Here is a 21,478-nt window from a genome sequence, read left to right on the forward strand (position 1 = left end):
CAGCAGGGCTGCTGTTCAGAGGGATCTGATAAGGCAAAAGGATGGGGCTGACAGGAATCTCATTGAAGCCAAGGAAAACGCAGCGTTATGTCTGGCATGGGGTAAAGAATGCATTGGGATGCATGGGCTGCCTGCCTGAGGGCAGAGAGGCAGTGCCCAAAGTCAGAAGGAGGAGAAACGGACATAAACTAAAACACAAGAAGTTTCACCTCAATATGAGGAAGAAATTCTTTATGTTCAGGTTGATGTAGTGCTGGAACAGGCAGCCTAGGGAGATTACGGAGTATTCCTGTCTGAAGAGATTCCAAACCCACCTGGACGTGTTCCTGTGTCCCTGCTCTGGGTGACCCTGCCTTGGCAGCGGGCTTGGACTGAGGTCTGTTCCAGCCCGAACTGTTCTGGGATTCTCTGAGTCCGCGACAGTCCCTTGGAACGGGCAATACCTGCTTTAACGTGACCCCTCAGACCCGCTGCCTCACGGCACCGCAGCAGAGCCATTACCGCTGTTTAACCAGCTCCCACAGCACGGCGCCGCGAGCGCGCCCAATTACAAGAAAGGTCAAAAAACCTGACCGAGAGCACTGCAAGCTGTGGCCGGAGCAGGAGCGCAGAGGCCCTGCTCCAGCGAGACTGCGAGACTCCGAGCCCGGGACCGCCCGGGGCCTGTGCCGGGCCGTGAAGGGCGGGCGGGAGCAGCCGCGGGCGGGGCCGCGGCGGGAGGAGCCGCCCCTGCCCCGCGCAGGCGCCGCCCCCGCGGCGGCCGCTCGTGCCCCGACTTCCTGAGGCCGGGCGGGCGGGCCGAACATGGCGCCGGGCCGCTGGCGCCAGGGGCGGCCGCTCCTGTGCGCTCTGCTCCTCGTAGCGCTGCTGGGTCCCGCCGCCTGCTCTTCTTCCTCCATCTACAGCCCCGGCGAGCCGCGGAGCAGCGTGCGAGTGCTGTGCGGCTCCAACTGGAGCCTGGTGTTGCAGGGCCAGTGGATGTTGGAGTTGTGAGTAGCGGCCGCTTTCCCGCCCGCCTCGGAGGCAGCGTGGCCGGGGGGGCGAGGGGGGTTTCCTGCGAGGAGTTCCCTGCGAGGGACGGGCATGGCCGGTGACTCTAGCCTTGCTGTGGGGAGAAGGGGGCCGGCCCGGCCTTCCCGCCCTGCGGAGGGGCCGCGCAGCTTCCCCGGCCCGGCGGTGGCTGCCCGGGCACGGCGTGAGGGAAGCGGCGGGCGGTGCCCGCGGTCCCCTCCGCCCGCCCTCAGCCGGCGGGCACAGCCTGGTATCTGCAGGGATGGCCGGATAGAAGGAGCTGCCCGCCCCGCAGGTTCCCGTCCTGTGTGGGTAGTGCCCAAGGTTAAACGGGTCACTCCAGACAGAAGGGAATGAGGGACATGGAATGAAGGACATAGAGCTGTCGGAGCGAACCTAGAGCAGGCCACCAAGTTGATCAGAAGAATGGAGCATCTCTCCTTTGGGAAAAGATTGAGAGAATTGGGATTGTTCACTCTGGAAAAGAGAAGGCTTTGGGTAACCTAACTGAGGCCTTCCAGTACCTGAAGGGAGTTTACAAGGAAGACAGGGAAAGACTTATTTACAAGAGCATGTCGTGACAGACCAAAAGGGAGTGCCTTCAGCCTGACAGATAGTTGGGTTAAATTGGATATTGGGGAAGAAATTACTTAGTGTGGGGTTGGTGAAGCTGGGCACAGGTTGCCCAGAGAAGATGTGGATGCCCCATCCCTGGAAGTGTTCAAGGCCACGTTGAACAGGGCTTCGAGCAACCTGGTTCAGAGAGAGGTGTCACTTCCCATAGCATGGGGCTGGCACTGGATGGTCTTCAAGGTCCTCTTCCAACCCAAACCATTCAGTGATTCTTTGAAGCAGCTTTCCCTCAGATTCTCATCTGAGTGTCGAAGCTGAAATGGGTCACTCTGGGAATAGTGTCCAGCACTGCTCCTTGCTCTGCTCCCCCACCAGGGGCTGGTGCTGGGTTCTGCGTGAGCTCCAAGAGGGCTGAACTTGGAAGGGAAGATTTAACAGGAGTAGGCTTCCAGAGCAGTATTGCATAATATCCCAGCCTTGACTTGAGCTCGGAGTTCTCATTCAAGGGAGATGGATCAGATTTCATTAACTTCTGCCTGACGGTACTGGAGTGGTGGCTTGTGACATGACACAGTTCTGGAAATGCACGTGACTTTATTTTTGGTGGAGCTTCTCTCACCTGCTTATATTTAGAAGGCGGGAAAAGAGCTTGAGGATTTTTTTTAAGACAGCAGTGAATAAAAAAGTAGTTAAGTAGGCAGTAGTCATGTGGTACCTGTAGGCCGTGCAGCTATAAAATAGGTTTTTATTGTGGCATGTGTGCTACTCTGTGCAAGTGCTTGAGTTTAAAACAGTTTGAACATCTGAAGTCATGCTCCCTCCTAGATACTTAGTTAGCTACTTAAAGTTTTGGTGTACTCTTAAATTTGATTTATCTCCAGTCTCTTCTTATTGAGATGGACTGTCACCTCTCTTAGGGCTTTAGTGCTAAAAAAACCTGGTGTTAATCAGTGAATAGGTGGTAACAATCTTGAAACAGCTGATAGTGACCCAGGGATGCCAGCTGCTGTGGCTGAGGATTTAGAATGGATTTTGTGTCTCCATTTGTTGTGATCTAAAAGGTAGAGGAAAATACAAATTTGTTTTCTCCCACTCCAAGGTCATGTTTTAAATTGAAGTTTTTTCACTTGGGACATCTTAGTGCAATGTGGAAGCAATTGTTCTAAAGTTACTGATTCATACACAGGTTGGTGAGTTTTAAGGAGGAAGATTATTTATGGTGACTCAAAGTTTTTAGTTCTAAAAGAAAATATTTAAATAACTAGTGGTGCATGCCTCTGAATCAAAAAAAAAGAGAGGAACTGACTGAAATCAGAAGTGGTTGGGATATCAAGCAATTAAAATCCTTTGGAAGCCTTTACTCTAATTGAAAAATCGATCTTTGGTTCTGACTGAGAGGTTGCTGACAATAGCGATGGTGGCAGAGTTAGTTCAGTGTTAGCTGGGCATGGTACATGTTGCTGCATTGCATAAATCAGACTCGAATTAATTTTATGTGGTGTTTGGTGTGTGAAAGGTCCTCGGGGTCTCCATGCTAGTTCCTGTGGTTCACTACTTGGGCTCTCTGCTTTTCTCCTGAGGAGAAACCTTTGTCTTTAATGAGGATGCAAACTCAATGCTGCTGGTGTGGAATTAGTGAGAGTTTGAGCTCTAAGATAGATTTTTTTAATGTTTTCTGGACAGAATCCTGTCTGGGATTTTTCCCCTCTCTGCTTTCTGGGTGAAATCTGATCCAGGTTTCCTCCCACCCCTGCTCTCAGTCCTCATCCTCAAAATATCTGTAAGAGAAGGCAGGAAACTCAATTTTGTTTTGGGAGGGAAGCTGGGGCAGACAGCATCTTACAGCCAGTGGTTTTCCATGGGCAGCATCCCTCTTGCCTAAATATTTCTGATTAAGCTTGTGGCAGAAACTCCTTCTGAGAATTCTCAGCCCAAGTAGCTTCAATAAGAACAGCAAACACAGACTAATCTAATTCTTGCAGCAATTTCCATTCTGATGGATTTTGGCTTCTACCAATTTTTATCTGGTTTAGAGTTAGTGATCCAGACAGGAATCCTTCATGTCAGTCCATGGATTCTTCCATGCTGTCTCAGGCTGGTTGGTAGGACTGCAGTAATGTTCATTAAAACTTCATTTATTTGAAGAACCTCCTATTTATTTATAAGACCTTCGTTTTCTGAGCAGTACTTTTCATAATACAAATGTTACTATAGCATCTTCATGAAAAAGAAAATTATTTTCATCAGCTGCTTTTTGAAGCCTCCTGCCCTGGTAGGAACAGGTACAGCTGCTGCTTAATGTCAGTTTTTCTATTTGGGAAAGTAGAAAATCAATGTGTAATTCCACTTTTTTGTTGTTCCCAGGTGCACAAGTAGAGAAACTAAAATTTGAAATTACTTGTGTGTGGCATCAGTAGCAGAAATAGGATTTTTCTTCCTTCATCCCTCCTAGCTGAGGTGTGTGTACTTGGCTAGCTTTTTGCAAATATTTGGTTATTCATAGCTGGAAAAATTACAGGCCCTGGAAGCACTGCTGCATTTTATTGATAAAAATGTTTTGGAGAAGGTTCTGTATCTGCCAGACATTGCACCATTTCTTGAATGTTGTTACTATCGCAGCACACAGGTCTGGGCTGGAGTGCTGTGAGTGTGATGCTGGAATGAGCTGTGTTCAAAAGTTTCCCTATTTCTTTATCTCTATTCTGTAGCTGTGAGATAATGGTTCATTAATATGAGGAGGTTTTTTTTTGTCTTTAATATCGTGTCTGTTTGGAACACGGAAAACTAATTTCTGGTCTGCTTACTTAAAAGTGAATTTTGCATTTGTAAACAAAACTTGTTCCAAGCTTCATTTATCTTAATTTAACATCCTCTTCTTTTTGAAGTAAATTAAAACAAACAAAAAACCCCCAACCCATCAATGAAATTGTTGTGTTCCTGCCTCTGGTTACAAAGTAAACTATCTGTGCTCTTGGTGTATCTGCAGTACTTTATGTGCTTTTTCCCACATAGGGTGTTAAATGTTTTGGTTCCCCTTTGTTTCAGCACAGACTTACTGCTTTGTGTACCTGAAAAAGAATGTCTTCATTGTCCATTTTAATTCTAGCCAAGTGAAAATGAGGAGACCAGTTAATACTCATGTTTCCAAGGCTTATTATACTTATAGTGCAGGCCCATAGTTTTTATTTTTTTTCATCAGCTTTTGGTCAGTTGGCTTGAAATACTTTGTGTAAATAATATCCCAAAGGATTTGCTAAACTATTTAACAATTACTGTAAGTGAGGTTAAGAATTCAACAGGATTGAGAATTTTCCGTCACTTTAGGGTTTCTAATCTCTTACTTCTTTTTAGTGTCCAGGCTTTTCTTTGTCCTATTCTTAAAAATACCCAACAACCCAAAACCCAATAAAAACCAGAAAGCAGGTGGAATGAAAATCAAGTTGTCAAAACTCTGTTTTTGGATTTGAAGCCTCTGCAGCTCTGCTGGCTGGGTCCTGTGGAAGTGACCAAACTTTTTATTTACTAACTGAACACATAGCTGAGTGCTGTGCTGGGCATTGGCTGGACAAAAACTGTGAAAAGGAGACACTGAAGTACCCTTTGTAGCAGATGCTACAAAACACATGCAGAAGGGGGCATAAAAATATGTAGAACTGTAGAACTTAATCTGCTGAAGCTCTAGAATAATTTACATAATTTTTCGTTGATTGATTTGCTTTCTATTTTAAAAATAATTTCTCCTTCTTAAAGAAAAAACCCAAAAAAGCTCGTTTGGTCTGGAGGGGTTTGGCACTCTGCAGGAAGCTCCTTGTCAGCTTCCAGGGCTTGTGTTGTGGTGATACAGATCTGGGTAAATGACAGGGACCAACTTCTGTATCTTTGGCTGCCACCTGCTCCCTTGAAAAGTCATTAAACCACGCAGTTGATCTGGAGCTTTTCTTTTGTTGGCATTACAAAGCTGCCTATCCTGCCTTAAGACGTTGCTGTATTTAGAAAGTGTCTTTTTTCAATTTCCTATGCTTGTGAGATCTGCAGCAATAAGGCAAAATTATTAAAACAAAGAAAATGTGAATTTCATTCTGGTACTGCTTTTACCATTCTGTTGGATGCTGTCCCAACATTTTTTGCTCTCATTTTAATAGCATTTCCAATATGAACTCCGTCAAGCAGCTTGGCTTAAGCAAGTTTTGCTGTTTTCTATTTAGCAAATCCTCTCATGCCTGTATCCATAAGCTGTTTCTCCTTTTTCTTAGATTTGTGCAACTTGGTGAAACTGTCAATAGAGCAGTGTAGAATGGTACTCAAAGTTACATCTGTTCACCGCTACTGTTGGTAGTGGTAGTGAAAAGGCAGATAAAAAGAGCCAGTTAAATGTACTTGAAAAGGAGTGAAATGGTGAATTCAGTAGCCAGGCAGGTAGAAGAAGAGAGATAAGTGGCTTGGAGCTGGAAACTGTGTATCAGTACATCTCAGCAAAGTCCTTCTGTGTTTACTGATCTACTCGGGGTGATATGGCTGAATGACACCTTTGCTCAGACTGGTTTTAACTTGAGTGGTTTTGTATTGCCTCAGTGAAGTTGTTGGTATTTGAAAACCAAAGCTTGTTCTTTTATGCTTTAGATCAGAGATAAATAGAAGTCAAAAGTCTGTGTCTGGGAGTTTCAAACTTTGCTTTTCAATTGCTTTCTTTTTGCCTTCTTCAAAAAGCTTTAGGTATTGTAATGGAGTAGGAACAGGAGAAAACACCTGGATACTTGGAAATAGTGATTTTAGTCCACTGAGGTCAATCATTGTTGCAGTGATAGATATTTGCAGCCTTATTTATGGAGGGCTGCCTGCGTGTGAGAGCATTTCAGCTGTAAAACTGCTGTGGAAGGGGTCTGGAAGCATCAGGAATGAGGTGTGTGCTGAGGAATGTGCAATACCTGCTTGCAGTGAATAGTTTGGCAGTGTGTCACTTTTAGCTATAATGGAGATCAGCAACTTGCCTTTTCATGTGGAACAGGCTACTGAGAGCTCACTTTCCTTAACAGAGTGCCCAAGTCTTGATTTAAATTCCAGCAGACTTTGATTTTTCACTTGGAAAGGTCTGTTCTCTTGGCACATCTGTTTGCACTGCACCCTGTACCCTACAAGTTTATGGAGGTACCCCCTTGTGCACAGGGAGAAGAAATGGGAGCGACAGCCCTAAATTTGGTGGTGTTGACAAAGTGCTAATTGTTTCCTGGCCTGTCTGGAGTATGGCAGAAGAAATTTGGTTAAATCTGCCTTTGCCAAGGACCTGCTCTTGTGTTTTGTGACTTGAAGCGTACCAAAGACTGGTTCCACAGCAGACACGAGGGTCTGTGTCCCTGCTCCTACAAAGTTTTATTTTTTTTCTATGAATTTAAGAATGGTAGTTGTACCATAATTTCTGTGGAAATACAAATCAGCCACAGTTCTAAAGGGTTTGTTAGAGGACCCTGTTGACATCAAGTACTTGCCTCAGTCCTTCAGGGTGCAGAAAGTTTTTTAAAACTTTTGATAAAGATGTCCTAAGTGTGAAGTATTTTACTCTTCAGTAACTTACCTTCCATTACACTTACTCATTCAGTATTTTAAGACTGAGAAAGAGATACAATAAAGCTTTGGTAATGTAATTTTTTTGTTATTTCCAGGAGGCAGTCATGAATTCCTTGATGCCTCAAATGCTGCACAACAAAGGCAGACATGAAAGCTTCAGGCAAGTGAGGGTGTTGAGGTAAACAGTAGTGGTAACTCCAGCAGAAATCTGATGTCTATTGCAAATTCTCTCTCGAACATGTGGGGACAAGCAAGAATTGGATGTGTAATTTCAGGAATGTGTAGCCAAGACTGTCTGTCCAATGTTCAGCTGGAGTAGCTGGATCATGTAGCATTATATGGAACTATTGCCATCCTATGTCCAATATTGATACTAAAAATTAGCCAACAACTACTTTTTGTTACATCCTATCACTGCTAAACTGTGACATGGGTAAATTTTCATGCCGCTTTGAACTGAAGGAAATATTTTCAGTAATATGAGTGTTAGTTGTGTATTGAATATTCCACTTCATTCAGGAGAAATGTTCCTGCATGTCAAATGTAAATATAAATTTTGATGGGGTTGAAATTTCTATTCCAAAATCAGATTAAACAGGCTAAAGGATGTATTAATTTTGAAAATCTCATGGTGTGAATTTGATACATGTAGAGAAGCTGGATTTAGAAAACAGTCAAACTTCTCTCATTTTAGATCAATACCAGCTGCATTATCTGATGGATGTTTGCAGTTTCTTATTTATCAGTCAGGCTTCTATAATAAAATAATCTTGTGTGTAAAGCACAGTATCTGTCAGACTGTTATTAAAAGCTCTCTCTGGGCCAGCAGCACAATGGAGAACATCGCTGCGTGTGAGACTTGTTTCCAGCATCTTTTGCAAAGATACTGAGGGGCTGTCTTTTTGGCAGGATAAGATTTATGTCCTTTTTTCGGCTGCTTTCACACAGAATGATGTTGACTTAAAAAGACAAGATATGGGCTTCCACAAAATCATGAATTTCTAGTACAGTTAAATACAACAAGTATTTTTAATTTGTGCCCTTTTAACTACAAAGTGACAAGATTCCCTTTTTTAAATGCAGGAATTTAAAAACACTCAGAGTGAATTTAATTGTTCCTCTTTGGTGAGAAATGACCTGTTTTACATTAAGCTTTATGAAACATCTGGGGGTGGCTGGGGATATTTCTGTCTGCAGCCAGTACAGAAGGAAGCATTCCTGCTGACAGCCAGAGAACAGGAATTGCCAGTCCCTAGCTCAGATAGCAGTGGTGGCAGACAAACCAAAGGAGTGGAGAACCTTGTGAAGGTTCCCAGTGGTGGTTTTGTGCTAAGGATCTTGGACTCTGCCCAGGAGGGAATATGTTTCTGTGGTCTGCAATGGATGGGGAGCACGGTGGCATTTGTGGAGCATTGTGATGAGGAGGGTGTCCCTAGACTCACTGCTTTGGATGGAAACCTCCATCCCCCTGCTGGTAAATCAGATTAAACCCCTTAAAGGTCTCTCCTCATTAATAAAAGGCTGCGTCTGTGCATGGGCAATTGCCCCAGCTCAGTCTGTACTCCCAGTCCTGGTTCCCTTCAGAGTGTCTGACAGAACAAGGCAAGCTGCACAAGTTTTGTGCAGACTTGGTCAATCTAGTTAGGCTGAAATACAGAAAGGTGTTCTGTTTCCAGACTGATATTAAAATTGGTTTAATTATTCTGATTGAGACTATAGGAAATTCAGCTCTTGAAAAGTGCACTCCTATTTTTCTGAAACAAATCCTGGGTAAAAACAAGACAATAAGTATGGCAAGTAGGAATTCGGTATGTGCTCTTTTTAAGTGTCTAATGGCTGCCATCAAAAAGGGCATATTGTGATGTATGGAGTAGTGGGTTAAGGCAAATGCAATTTTGGGAAGTTCTGAGGTGTGGGAAATCAATACAAAATGTTGTGATGAAGGATACTGCTTCAGAGGACAGCCTGGCTTCAATAATTCAGGTAGCTGTCATGGAAATGTATTTTATTTCCTATGTAAATAGAATAAATCACAAGTGATGAGGAGTTTGGATATGAATTTCTCAATGAATTGTTTTGTTTTAATAACATGGAGAGGAACATAGAGATTGATAAAAAAACTTTGATTGTCTTATTCAGTAGACTCAATTAAGAAAAACTAGGTTTATTTCCCTTTGTGATTGATGTGTTTGTATTTTCTCTGTACGATAAATCAATTTGAATGTCTTTAAGTGTAAGAGTATTAAAATATTTACCCTGCCTTCCCCCATTAGTTACGCTCCTTGGTGTCCAGCCTGTCAGCAGATTGAGGCGACCTGGGAGAGCTTTGCCAAGGAGAGCGAACGGCTCGGCATCACTGTGGGAAAAGTGGATGTCACTCAGGAACCAGGTACAGCATGAAACAGTGTTTTAATAACAGGAATCAGTCAATACAACTACCATTTACTACTTATTTAGGCTTTAAAGTCAAAATAATGTTATCCACAGTTTGTTTCTCCATACAGTTCATATTTCTGAACTGAAGTTTATAAACTCAATTTGAAGGATTAAAGAATTGGCGGGGGGGAAGTGATCTGGCTTAATACTGACTTAAAAGAGGCTTATTCTTTATTTTAATCTTCTTCCCTGGAAGCTGTTGCCTGTCTCATTCCTCCAACCTGTCTGCAGAAGATTCCAGCTCTGTAGCCTTCCATTAGGAGAATTTCAGGGTGTGGTAGAGCAAGCCTGCTTTAATTAACGTTTCTAACTGTTTCCAGCATGGTGCTGATTTATTGACTGGTTTAATTGTGGCCATGCTTTATATTCCAGATGTTGTTGCTGTTTCCTGTTGGTGATGCACATATGCAGACAGGTTTATATAAACACTTTCCTAACTATTCAGAGAAGCACAAGTGCAATCTAATTTATTCTTTTGGTGACTCCCTTCAAAGTTTTGAATGTGTCTTTGTACAAGCAGTATTAATATTGTATAAATCTCTGCATCTCCTGGGGATGCTTGTTTGGGCTTTGAGGGGATAAAAGATTTTATTAGCAGTATCAAAAGACTGAAAGATGAGATGTTGTTAGAAAGAAGAGGCCAAACTATTGATTTTTCTTTGTTTTTGCTTTATAAAGTGTGTGAAAAATGTGTTTATTTTATTAGTTGAAAACATGCTGAACAGATTTACTCTATCAAAGCTCTTGTCTCAAAATCAGCAATCTAAGTGGACAAGAAAATGCCAGCTGTTCTGGACCCTGTGTAGGTTCATGTCTTGTTAAAAGTTCACAAGTACGCAAAAAACCTGGTATCAAAACGCTGCATATACTAATCTAGATAAAGTGTTAGTTTTAATACTACCTTGTTTAAATAGATGTAAACGTAATACTTGAATTTCTAATGCTGCTGAGAGTCATGACCCCTAAGCATGGGTAACTTCTGAGTCAAAAGTCTGACCAAAATGATGAATTTGTACCAAAGCTCGTGTAATAAACCTACAACATCCGGTTCAGCACTGGACGCGACAGGCACTTCTAAAACTAAGGAATGCTCAAATTGGAAAACAAACATTTATTATGTATTTGACCTTTGATGCTGATGTAATTTGGAAGGTACGAGTTTCTATGGAGCTCTCCAAAGTTACTGAGGTATTTTTACTGCGGGCTTTGCATCAGCCTTTCAGTTGTTGTGTTTAAGTGCTCTGTCTCCTTTCTTGCTTGCACAATGGTACTTTAATTAGTCTTAGTTATGTAACCCCTTCATTGAATTGAAAGTAGTCAAAATGTGTTAAATTAGGGGAAAACCACGAGATGAGTGCAGAGTTACATAAAATTGCACTTCCCAAACCGGCAGGAGAAAGTGGCCATTCATGGTGCCTAATTGCAGGAGATGCCTGAAGAATAAATCCACCAGAGTCTTAATGGCTTCACAGCAGATTTCAGTCACTTGATGTTCCAGCCTTGAAGTGCTTCCTCTTGCCTCATCTTCATTGAAACGTTCAGTGTGGAACAAGCAAATAGTGGAGATGCTTCTGGACCCTTAAGTTCTGCATATTTTTGGTGCCTTTTTTAAGCCCCTGATCACAACATGTACCTGTGAATTACAAGGGGATCTCTGTCTTCTTTGAGTAGTTGTTGGCTGAAAGCAGCTGGAGTTTTAAATGACATCTCTATTCTCTACATTTTTCAGTACAGATAGATAACAGATGCACTAAATAATAGGGGTTTTAAGTTTTGATTAACTGTTGATTTCATAGTGGATGTCAGTTTCTGATTTGCACAGAGTCAGATGCTTAACTCTAGCCAACTCATGACTGTATTAAACAGGCACAAAAACAATTTAATGTGTTCTTAAATTTTGTAGCTGACTCGCACTGGTTTTACCAATCTAGAGAGGGGCCTTAGATAACCAGCAACCTAAAATGTTGGGGGTGCTTTGATGCATTTCATAACTTTTAGATTTCAGAGTTGCTTCTGAGGTGTTCACTCTAGGATAGGCCACAGGTGAGAGGTTTGAGCTGTTTTATTTCCTGTGCCAGAGTGGTATTTGTAAGAACTTCAGAGAGCCTTTCAGTGTTCGTTCCCATGACTTTCTCTGTTCTTAAGCTAATTATGTTCTTTGTGACTCTCCACCCAGTTTTCCTTGTGCAGCTGTGCTGTCTGCTTTATTAACTCTGCTGTTACACTTGTGGGTTTGTTTGCTTTAGATCTCCCTGTGCTGGCACAACTTTTAGCTGTTTCAGAATATTTTTCATCACCCTGTCTCTCACAGCAGTAAAGGCAGAGAGCTGAAAAGTTGAAGTGAAGAAGCTTTCCTTTCTGGAACTATAAAGATCATTTGCTTTAAACGTTTTCAAACAAAATACCAAACAACAAAAAAAGTCATAACCATTTTTTGCCTATTCCATAGAGGAATTCAAACTGAGGAAAACATTACCACTGAAACTTTTAAAAATACCTGTCTTATTTCAGTATGGCTCTTCTTTGTGTCTAAAGGTAGAAACTCTTTTGCTACAATACTTTTCCATGGCTAATCTTGTTGCCTAGAGCTGTTTGCTTTATTGAAGGCTGAATAAGGCCTTCATTTCCCAAAAGATTTTCACAGTATTATATAAAAGGCAAAGTTAAATAACCATACTCTTTACACTGGTACTTTATATGAATTGCAATTGCTGGCTATAAGAATTCAGCTCTTTCTAATGGACTCTGAGTGCTTCTAATGCTGGGCTGGTCCAAAACTTCAGCTGGGTGAAAATATTCAGGAGACAAATCCATTGATGAGGAAAATTGCCTCTCAGTAAACATTCTTCAAGTTAAACATTTTTCCTTAGTTTATAACCAGTATTTAGTATCTGTTATTGCTTGTTGCATATCTGAAGACAAACTGTTAACCTGTATTTACAAAACAATGGCAAAAGCTGTGCAGCCTGCTCTAAAATACAGATATGTAGGTTTTTATAGATAAGTCAGAATGCTGAGAAATTTCCTTGTTACTGAACTGTTTGTGTTGTTTTCTTCCCTTTCTAGGCTTGAGTGGTCGTTTCTTTGTCACAACACTTCCTACAATTTACCAGTAAGTGTGTCATACTGGAAACTGCAGCTGTTGACTCCTACTTGTCACTTTATTTAATCTGTAACTGAAAAGTAGGGGAAAATGAAGGAATAGTGACTTTTTATTTCAGCTCAGGTTATTGCAGCATTGATTGCATAATGAAGTCCTTATCTGAGGCTTTTCTTTAGTTTAAGTGACTTTACTAAGTTTTCCTGTTATCCATACTATTAAAAATGGATCAGAGAAGACATTTGCTGTATCTCTTCTCCATTGAGGTGATGTCATCCTTAAAGTATTGAACCCATCATTAAATCAGAGTATTATGAGTTGTGCAGATGTACAGACAAATACATATATATGTGCACCTCTAATTCTGAATTGTATTTGGAAATGCTTTGGTTGTTAACCTCATGTGCTTTGTGTATTTTGTGTGCCAGTGAGTATTTAAGAAAAATAGCAGCTTTATAAATGGCAAAATCCCAAGCCATTTAAGAACTGACATTTTCCATCATGGACTGATCACAAACAGTCAGCTCAGAGCAAGTGAAGTCTGTAATGTGTGGGGGGAGGTTTTGGTTGGGTTTTTTACCCCAGAGTTTGAGGTCTCTCTGTGCTGATGGGGGTTTGTTTTGCAGTGCCAACGATGGGGTGTTCCGCAGATACCGCGGCTCCCGGACATTGGAAGATCTTCAAGGCTACATCTTAGAGAGGAAATGGGAAGCCGTGGAGCCTGTAGCAGGATGGAAGTCTCCATCTTCTATAATGTAACTCTTGGTTTTTATTAAAAAGAACAATGTTTTGTATCTCATTACTCATTAAGGGTCCTGTGTTGACAGTTCAAAGACAAAAGGCCTTTATTCCTTAGACTTGCAGGCTTTGCAGAAACAATCAGTATTGACAGCCTGATTCCCAGCTTCTCACCTATAAAGGCAGCATATTTTCTGCATTTGCTTTTTTGTTTGTGCCTGCTAGGCTTGTTTATATCATCTTTGAAAAAAAGATTAAGAGAAAAAATACAGCCACTGAGCATTATTTAAAGTGGCATTTCCAATTTTTGCTGAGTCCTGGAATCAAGTGTGTGTTTCTGTAGATTATTATTTCATGACTTCTGGCTACTGGACAGCCTTTAGCTTTAAGGCTTTCTCATTTATTTCTTTATAAGAAAGACTTCTATCTCCCTTTGGAATAGCAAGCAGTGTAGTGCTTGCAGAATGTAGAAGCATTTGTTTTCAGGGAGAGGGATTTGCTTAGAAATATTGTAGAAAGCTTGTATGATACAAAGGATGAACCAGCCATGTGAGTGGCCTGCAGTTCAGTCTGGCAGAAGCCTTTATGTATAAACTCACATCAAACATATCCAGAGAGGGTACTTATTTTTCATGTGAGAAGGAAGAGGAGCTGTAGGATATTTAGGAATGGGGAGAGGAGCTACAGGGCTGCTGTGAACCTGTCCTTCCATTTCCTTGTTTTCCAGGATGCATGGCATGGCAGGACTGTTTCACTTCTCGGGATGGATCAGGGTAGGTAACTGTACAATGTTTTCCATACTCCCTTTTTATGCTTAGAATAATCATATGTTTAAAAGTCAACACATAACTGAATAGTTTTATTATCCTTTTATGAGAGTTGCATTGTGTATTGCCCAGGATAAGGGAGAGCAAGGGGATTTTTTAGTAATAATTTCTGCAACTGGGGTTCAAACTGGCAACACTTGTATAGGAACATGAGGAATTTGGATAAAAAAGTAAAGGAGGAATGCTTAGCTATACTGAAATGTGCTTTAAAATATGAAAGGATATTTTACTTTAAAGTATTTCAAGATGCTTTCATTTGGGAACTATCCAAGTTTTTCCATGGCATCCAAATACTGAGAATTTTCAGACCTTTCAGATTCTGGCCAGTGAGATTGAGAGACTGTATTTGACTGTGGCAAAATATGTTACTTTTGTAACATGTGCTTCAGAAAAGAAATGTAGTTGAGAGTTGGAACAAGTTTGTTTCACTTCTACTAAGCATCAAACTAACAGAATGAAGCAGAGCTCTAAAGTTGCGTGTCTTTGATCCTTCCACTGGATAATACTTACTTTTTATAGCCTTCTGATGTTTCTTTTCCATGGTTGCTCTGAAATAGTGTTGTTTCTCTATAGTCTCCTTCCTGAAAGATTAACTATCCTGTGAAAAAAACCTCTCATTTGTCTTCCACTTCGATGAATGTTTTCAACTGTACATTTCCTCACTCCTCCTGCTCTGCTGTCTTTGCTTATGCTTTAATAAATATGAAAAGATGTTCTGACATTTAAAAAGAAGACTCTGGAATTTCTGTATTTAAACTCCTGTAAATGTTGATTGTTGTTTGTTTTGAAAGAGATTTAATGTCATAATTTACTTCCTACCAGCTTGTCTGATTCGATGTGCTGCTTGACTCAGCCAGTTGAATTTGTAGGTTTCAGGAACATACTAAAGTTTGAAAGAAATCTTAATACTGTATTTGGGTTATTATATTTAAATTTAGAAGTGAAATAATTTATTTAGTGTACGCTTAGAGCGTGTGGCTCCTTTTAAGAGCTAAAAAGCTTCAGTAAGAGCTGAATGGCTTAATTTTAGTTAATGAACAGATGCTACATAAGGATGAAGGATGTTGTGATACTTTCCTGCAAGCTCTGAGGCTCCTCATCCATCCATCTGCAGTAAGGGTTGTGTATGGCATCTGTAATGCTGAGTGTCTTAGGGAGAAGAGTTCATCCTCTGCTTCAAAAGCCTTTTAATGTAAAAAAAATTAGTGAAAAACCCAAAGTTTTAATGGTGTCAAAAGGGGAAGACTTCAGTATAAATACTATCAAATGAAAGGGCTTAATCAGACAGCAATTTATGTAATGGTGCTGGCAGTAGAAATTCAAAGTGGTTTTAGGTATGAAGTTATTCTGTATCCTGTTCTAATTTCCAGCAAATTCATAACTACCTCACTGGCACTCTTGGAGTTCATGTTTGGATTTCCTATGCCATCTTCATCCTAGCTACCTTACTGATTGGCCTGCTCCTGGGTTTGGTAAGAAAACATTACTTTTTTTCTCTGTGCATTATCTTGTGAAAAAAACCCAAACAACTTCGCTCATAAGATATACTTAAATATACCTTGCTTTAATAATATATTGCTAAGTACTAATATCTCTTCCCTGTGACTTCCAGAATGTGTGAGAGTGGATTAAAGCTGTGCCAGGGAGGTTTAGACTGGACATCAGGAAGCAGAGGGTGGTTAAACACTGCAACAGGCTCCCCAGAGAGGTGGTCAGTGCCCCAGGCCTGTCACTGGTTAAGAAGCATTTGGACAGTGCCCTCAATACAAACCAGGTCACCTTCTTATGAAATCAAATTCTTATGAAATGCTTCAGTTTAGATTTGTTTAGTCCATCCACTAAAAGGAGCAATTCTTGTATTGGCCTTTTTGTATCCAAAACTGTTCTACTTACGGGTGGAATGTGTGTGCTCAGAGCTGGTCAGGACTCCAACTTTCTAAGAACACAGGTTTTGTGGAGAGTTTTGTTAACCACAGAAAAACTGGTTTTATGGGAGTCAGCATTGTAAGGATTCTGCCACACTGTTAATGAAAATCAAGGGATGAAAATATTTTTAAAACTTTGAAGATTTGGGGCTTTAAGTTCTTTTATATTAGTTGGCTGTTCCACAAGTTGTGTTCTGCAACTGCAAGGACTGTTCAAATAGTTCTGCTGGTAGCTGGTTTAACCTGCTGCGAAGTCACTACTCCTTGTAAGAGGTGTAAAAGTTGTTTCTGGGATGTGGATCTCTGCCCTTCAGTCCAAATATTAATGAAATAAAGAAAAATTTTGTCAGTGTATTTCTCATTAGTACTGGGAAGTGATTTCAATGAATAATTGAAATTTGAATTTAGGCAAAACCATGTTTTTATATTTGATGGGCATACAGAATTGTCGTATACAAGAAAATGTTTTTGATTATTCAATTTCAACAACTGCATTTTTCTGGATAGTAGATTTTCACCAAATGAGAGAAAAACAAGTTAGTGTAACTAGGAGCAAGTGAATATCATGTTTTAAAGGAAACTCTTCTTCTTACTCCTTCACTAAAAAAAACTAAACTGAAAAAGCTGAAAAAAAATGTCAAGTTAATCTCCCAGCTCTTTCCAAAAAGCTTTTCAGTGATTGAAATATATTTCTTTGACATGGTGTCAGCTCTGTCTTTTTCTTTGCACTATTCTTAGCATGTGACAGTGAGGCACAAATGTCTTCCTTGCATTTTGAGTGTCCGTGTTCTGCACTGGGCTGGTTAAATAACGAGCACAAAAGGTGGAATACACACCTGTATTGGGGAGCCAGGGATAGGAACGGATTAACATCCCAAAATACAGGAAATCTTGGTCAAGATTTTTTCATAAATTTTCAGAAAACAAAAATTCTCAACTGTGTTCTGAGCTGTTCTTCAGCTGTGAGCAGTGTCAGTACTGAATAAATTTAGGAAAGTAGGAGGCAGTAAATGGGTAGTAGAAGGCAGGGAATGCTGGTTAGTACACACTGAGAAAGCACTTTTTTCCATGTTTTTATTTAGCTCTTATCTCTAAGCAAGATAATATAATTTTGTAAATTTTATTGTGTATATCTATCTAAAAAGAATGCAGGGTTTTTTGCAATTGCTAATAATTGCTGGTTTTATTATTGCTGATAAATGCCTTTTTCCTTTCCACAGATCCTGGTTTTGATTTCAGACTGCCTCTGCCCAGCCAAGTCAAAATACACAGCTGAAACACCTGGTAAGAACTCTTCAAGAGGGCGAAAAGCTGTAGTTCAAAGTGTAAATTTGTAGGAGGATGGGCAGTACACTGTTCAGATCTTAGGTGTGAACCAATAATCTAGGAGCCAAGTAAAATTGGTTTGTGTTCGATTTGCACTCAGTGGAATAAAATGGTCTATCTGTGGCTGACATGCAAGGAAAATAAATGGAAGTGGAGGAGAAATCTACTGAAGTCTTAATGAAATAACAGAAAAATAAGGAAAATATTTCAATCACAAAACCAGAATGGTTCATGTTGGAAGGGACTTGAGGTGTCATCTGGTTCCAATCCCAGTTGGAATAATAATCAATTATAATGTTCATCAGTATTTCAGAGTATGTCCCTGGTGATGCAACTCTAAAAAGCTTTGTTGTGAGATTTGGTCTAACTGCAGTGTCTGCTTTGTTTAGAAGAAGCAATTACCAAGGAGAATGCGGAGAACGCGGCGCTGGAGGAGCCGGAGGAGGCTGCAGAGCTTTCCGCAGATGATGCAGAAGAGGCTGCAGATGTGAAAGATCTCTCAGATGGAGAAGATGCAGCAAATTCAAGTGCTGATGAGTCGGAGGAGGATTTAGCACTTGGAAAAGAATCAGGGGAAGAAGAAATGGAAGACTTAAGTGAGCAGCCTTTAGCTGAATCAGAGACTGAAAGCACAGTGAGGCAGCGGAAAAGTCAGGGGGCTGAGAAGGAACTATAGTTTTCCCAGTGGTGTATCTTGTACACTTGGACCAAAGAAGTGTCAGACCCCTTCAGGGTCTGAAGCTGGAGCTTACACTTGATTTGTCGTTGGTGTTTACGCAAAGCTCTGCTCTGCCAGCAGGCTCCTCTTTTTTTAAGCTTAGTACTTGCTTACTTCCTTTGATAAGCACATTTGCTGTGTTTTGTGTGACCTTAGCCGTGACAATCAAAATCAGTGTCTTATCTGTTCCATGTCCTCTCAGAGAAAAAGGGGGTGTCATTCTCAGTTCACCAGCTCTGAAATGATCATTGTGTGTGTGTTCCTCTAAGGACTGACCTGGGCAAGATCAGGACTTTTAACTCCACGGTAGCTTGGCAGGACTATGACTTTTCTGTCTGAATGTTGATTGTTCCCAAATGCCACAGAAGCACAGAGACGATTCACTAGTGAAAGGAGGCACCTTATTGGTCTTCTATCAAAAATGTTGTGTACCACGGGTTTGTTTTTATCACTTTCAAACAGAAGCACCTTTCTGTTCCATTTCTATTTGTGTTTGTTTTGGAAGTTGATCCTGCAGCTCACCCCCAGATGGGTCAGTTTTTGGTGATCCAGAGGCTGTGCAGCTTGAGTTGTATGACCCTAGGAGTTGGAGTAATTAAAAACCTCAGGCAGAAAGAGAGTGGCAGCTAAATGTGTAAAGTGTGTTGGAACTTTTGAAAGGTTTAAAGGAAATTATTTTGGTCGGTGGGAAATTTTGCCAAAGCACTACTACTTTTTTTTTCTTTTTGGTAATTTGTTCCCATCAGGAGATTGTAGCAGGAAATACTCACTTTGGAGTCAGTAAGTTGTATTTTTCTTGCCAGTACAAGTTCATCATGTGCAGTGCAGTCCTGCCATTGCCAGCTCGGGATGCTTTTGGCAGAACTCAAGCTGCTTTAGTGATGTTATCTGAAGAGGCACTTAGGTTTTTACCTTTGATCACTTTTCTACTTTTGAAATCATCGCATTGGAAAAAGAGAGGGTGCACAGGTGGGTAGTGGTGGGAAGCTTTGGGTCTTGCTATTTCTGTCAAAATAAACGTGCGTGTGTTGAACTGTGTAAAGTGAAAATGGCTCGTCAGGTAGACAGCATTAGATGTGGTTAGACTTGGGTCATTAAACATATCAGTGTATCACTCCTTTGGGTTAATATGCAAGTCTTTTTTGGTCAGGAGTACCCTCAGTGAGATCCTGTATTTTCCCACTTCGTTGATGTACAACCATGAACATAAGATGTGTCCTAATCTTGATATTATTTTAAAATATATATATATGTTGCATAAACCTTGCTAACATGCATGAGTTTAATCTTGTTCTTCAAGAACAAAGAGTAGTCAGAGATGAGATCATCTCCCATTAGAAGAGAAGTTGTGAGAGCAAAATGCTGGTTTCCTTTGAGACTGTGACTAATAGGGCCAATTTGTATTGAAAGCTATTTTGTTGTTTCTTAATGCTCATGAAGAATATATTTGCCAGGGAAGCTCAACTTTCCCATCTATGTCCTGTCACATATGTTTTCAAACTATAAGGTAGAAACTTTGCATTTGTCTGGTAGAGCTGCTCAAAGAAGAAAATTACACTGCATATCCTGAAATTGAAATTTCTCAAGGAATACCCCCAGTCTGGAGTTTGAGTTCCATATAGTGGACACCTCTAAATGTGCTTTCACATAGGTGAAAACAGACTTGATAGTATCTATACATTGCACTATCTTGAGAACAGTTTTTGATGTTTGGGTGTTGTCCCATCTACCTGAGCAGTTTTAAAGCTGGCATCCACAGAACTCAGCAGTAGGTGAGGCACACAGCAGCCTTTTAAAAGCTACACTTTTATCTGCAAAAATCAAGAAAACTTTGTGGCCACTACAGTGTGAAGAGAAGAACTGTGCACTTTGAAGACAAAAAGGTCTTCTCGCCAGAGTTGGGTTTCCCAGCAGTGTCTTTGGATTTCAGAAGCTAACAAAGCCACAAATGGCACTTTGTCCTGAAAGGCACATGGTTTGTGAGATGCTGTGGGAGAGATCAGAAACCCCTTTGTGTGGTGTGTCTGAATTCTCTGCTCACATTTCCTCCGTTGTTGTGTGGCACAGTTGGGTTTGGACTATTTAAACCAAAGATGTGAATTGTTTTCCATCATGATAGACTGAACTGTAAGATCACTGATGAGCAGGGATTAAATAAGTAGGCAGCAGGTGACAGCAGCTTAGATTGTCCTGTGAATCTAGGAATGATCTTGGTCAGGCTTCTAAGGGTTCTTGAACATAGGATGGATGTTGTTCCTGTGTTTTCTTGAATAAAGCAGGGAATATTAATGCTGACTGGGTTTGACCATATTTGACATGTATTGGTGTATCTTGTTACAAAGATCACTAAATTGTGGTTAAGGCTTTGCTTAGAAAAGGTGATACTGTGCAGCCATTGATGTCTCCAACTTAATTTTATGTTTGTAGGAAAATTACTGTAGTGTGGTACTGGAAATGCTCAGTTTTGACTAATGTTTATCTGGGAAACAGTGAGCAGCAAACACTGTAAAAGCAAAACTTGTGTTTAACAGAAAAACAATTCGCTGTGCAGTAGAAGTGTCATGTTAATATACCTTCCAGGATCAGGTTTTTTTCCACTAAAACACATTTCAATTGAATCATGTGAGTAGTGCTAATTAGACTATTACAATAGTTTTAAACTTGGTGTGTTTCCAAAAAGTTGGGATCAACCTTTTGTGCCATCTGGGTGTTCTGTTATCTCTGTTCTGTTAGGATTAATCGTGAAGAAATCGAACTTGTTCTTGCAACCTCAAAATAGACAAAAGGGCCTTGGAGAAGCTGCTGCTGGCACTGTTCAAAATGTTTTGATGAAGGACAGGGCCTTAAGGCTTGGGAACTAGAGCTGTGTGTCAAAAGTAATTTAAGATTGTTGAGAAGCAATTTAAATATCAATTGGGCTTCGTGCCACTGGAATGGGAATGCTCAACAGCAAGTCCCCAAAAAAATCTGGCAGATTCCTTTTTCAAGAGGCTGGAAATCCATCCAGCATTCCAAACCTCCTGTCCTTGGGATCTGTGTGAAACTTGTATGTGTGTCTTGGAATGCTCTGTATCTACTGCCCTGTGGGGGGTGTGGCATGTGTTATATGGGTTTTCTTCCTGGAAATGTTACACAGGGTTGTCTGTTACATGAAAGTGTTGCAAATTTATACTTAGGCGTATTTTTACTGAAATGCCACATAAAATTTTGTATTTATGACCTGCTTGGAGTCATTTTCATTTCCTCAATGCAGAGTTGGCTC

General features: G+C 40.8%; 2 protein-coding genes across 5 annotated transcripts in view; one reads left to right on the forward strand and one right to left on the reverse strand.

Moving 5' to 3' along the window:
• PLCB1 (phospholipase C beta 1) overlaps window positions 1-744 on the reverse strand; it is a 378,787-nt gene extending 378,043 nt beyond the window's left edge. For 2 of the 4 annotated variants that reach the window (XM_086873629.1, XM_086873646.1), the window contains exon 1: window positions 315-744. The gene's annotated coding sequence lies outside the window, so the exon portion shown is untranslated. The remainder of the gene's footprint in view (window positions 1-314) is intronic. The other 2 variants (XM_086873622.1, XM_086873635.1) reach the window with 2 other exon arrangements.
• On the forward strand, window positions 726-21,435 carry TMX4 (thioredoxin related transmembrane protein 4). Its single transcript, XM_086873912.1, has 8 exons — window positions 726-989; window positions 9,420-9,535; window positions 12,649-12,694; window positions 13,309-13,437; window positions 14,148-14,193; window positions 15,618-15,719; window positions 17,393-17,456; window positions 17,888-21,435. Exons 1-8 carry the CDS (start codon window positions 805-807, stop codon window positions 18,172-18,174), a joined length of 975 nt encoding a protein of 324 aa, XP_086730038.1. The 5' UTR covers window positions 726-804; the 3' UTR covers window positions 18,175-21,435.
• Window positions 21,436-21,478: the final 43 nt, after the last annotated feature.

This window comes from Cyanistes caeruleus, chromosome 2, assembly GCF_971803275.1.
Source record: "Cyanistes caeruleus chromosome 2, bCyaCae1.hap1.1, whole genome shotgun sequence".
Classification (NCBI taxonomy): domain Eukaryota; kingdom Metazoa; phylum Chordata; class Aves; order Passeriformes; family Paridae; genus Cyanistes; species Cyanistes caeruleus.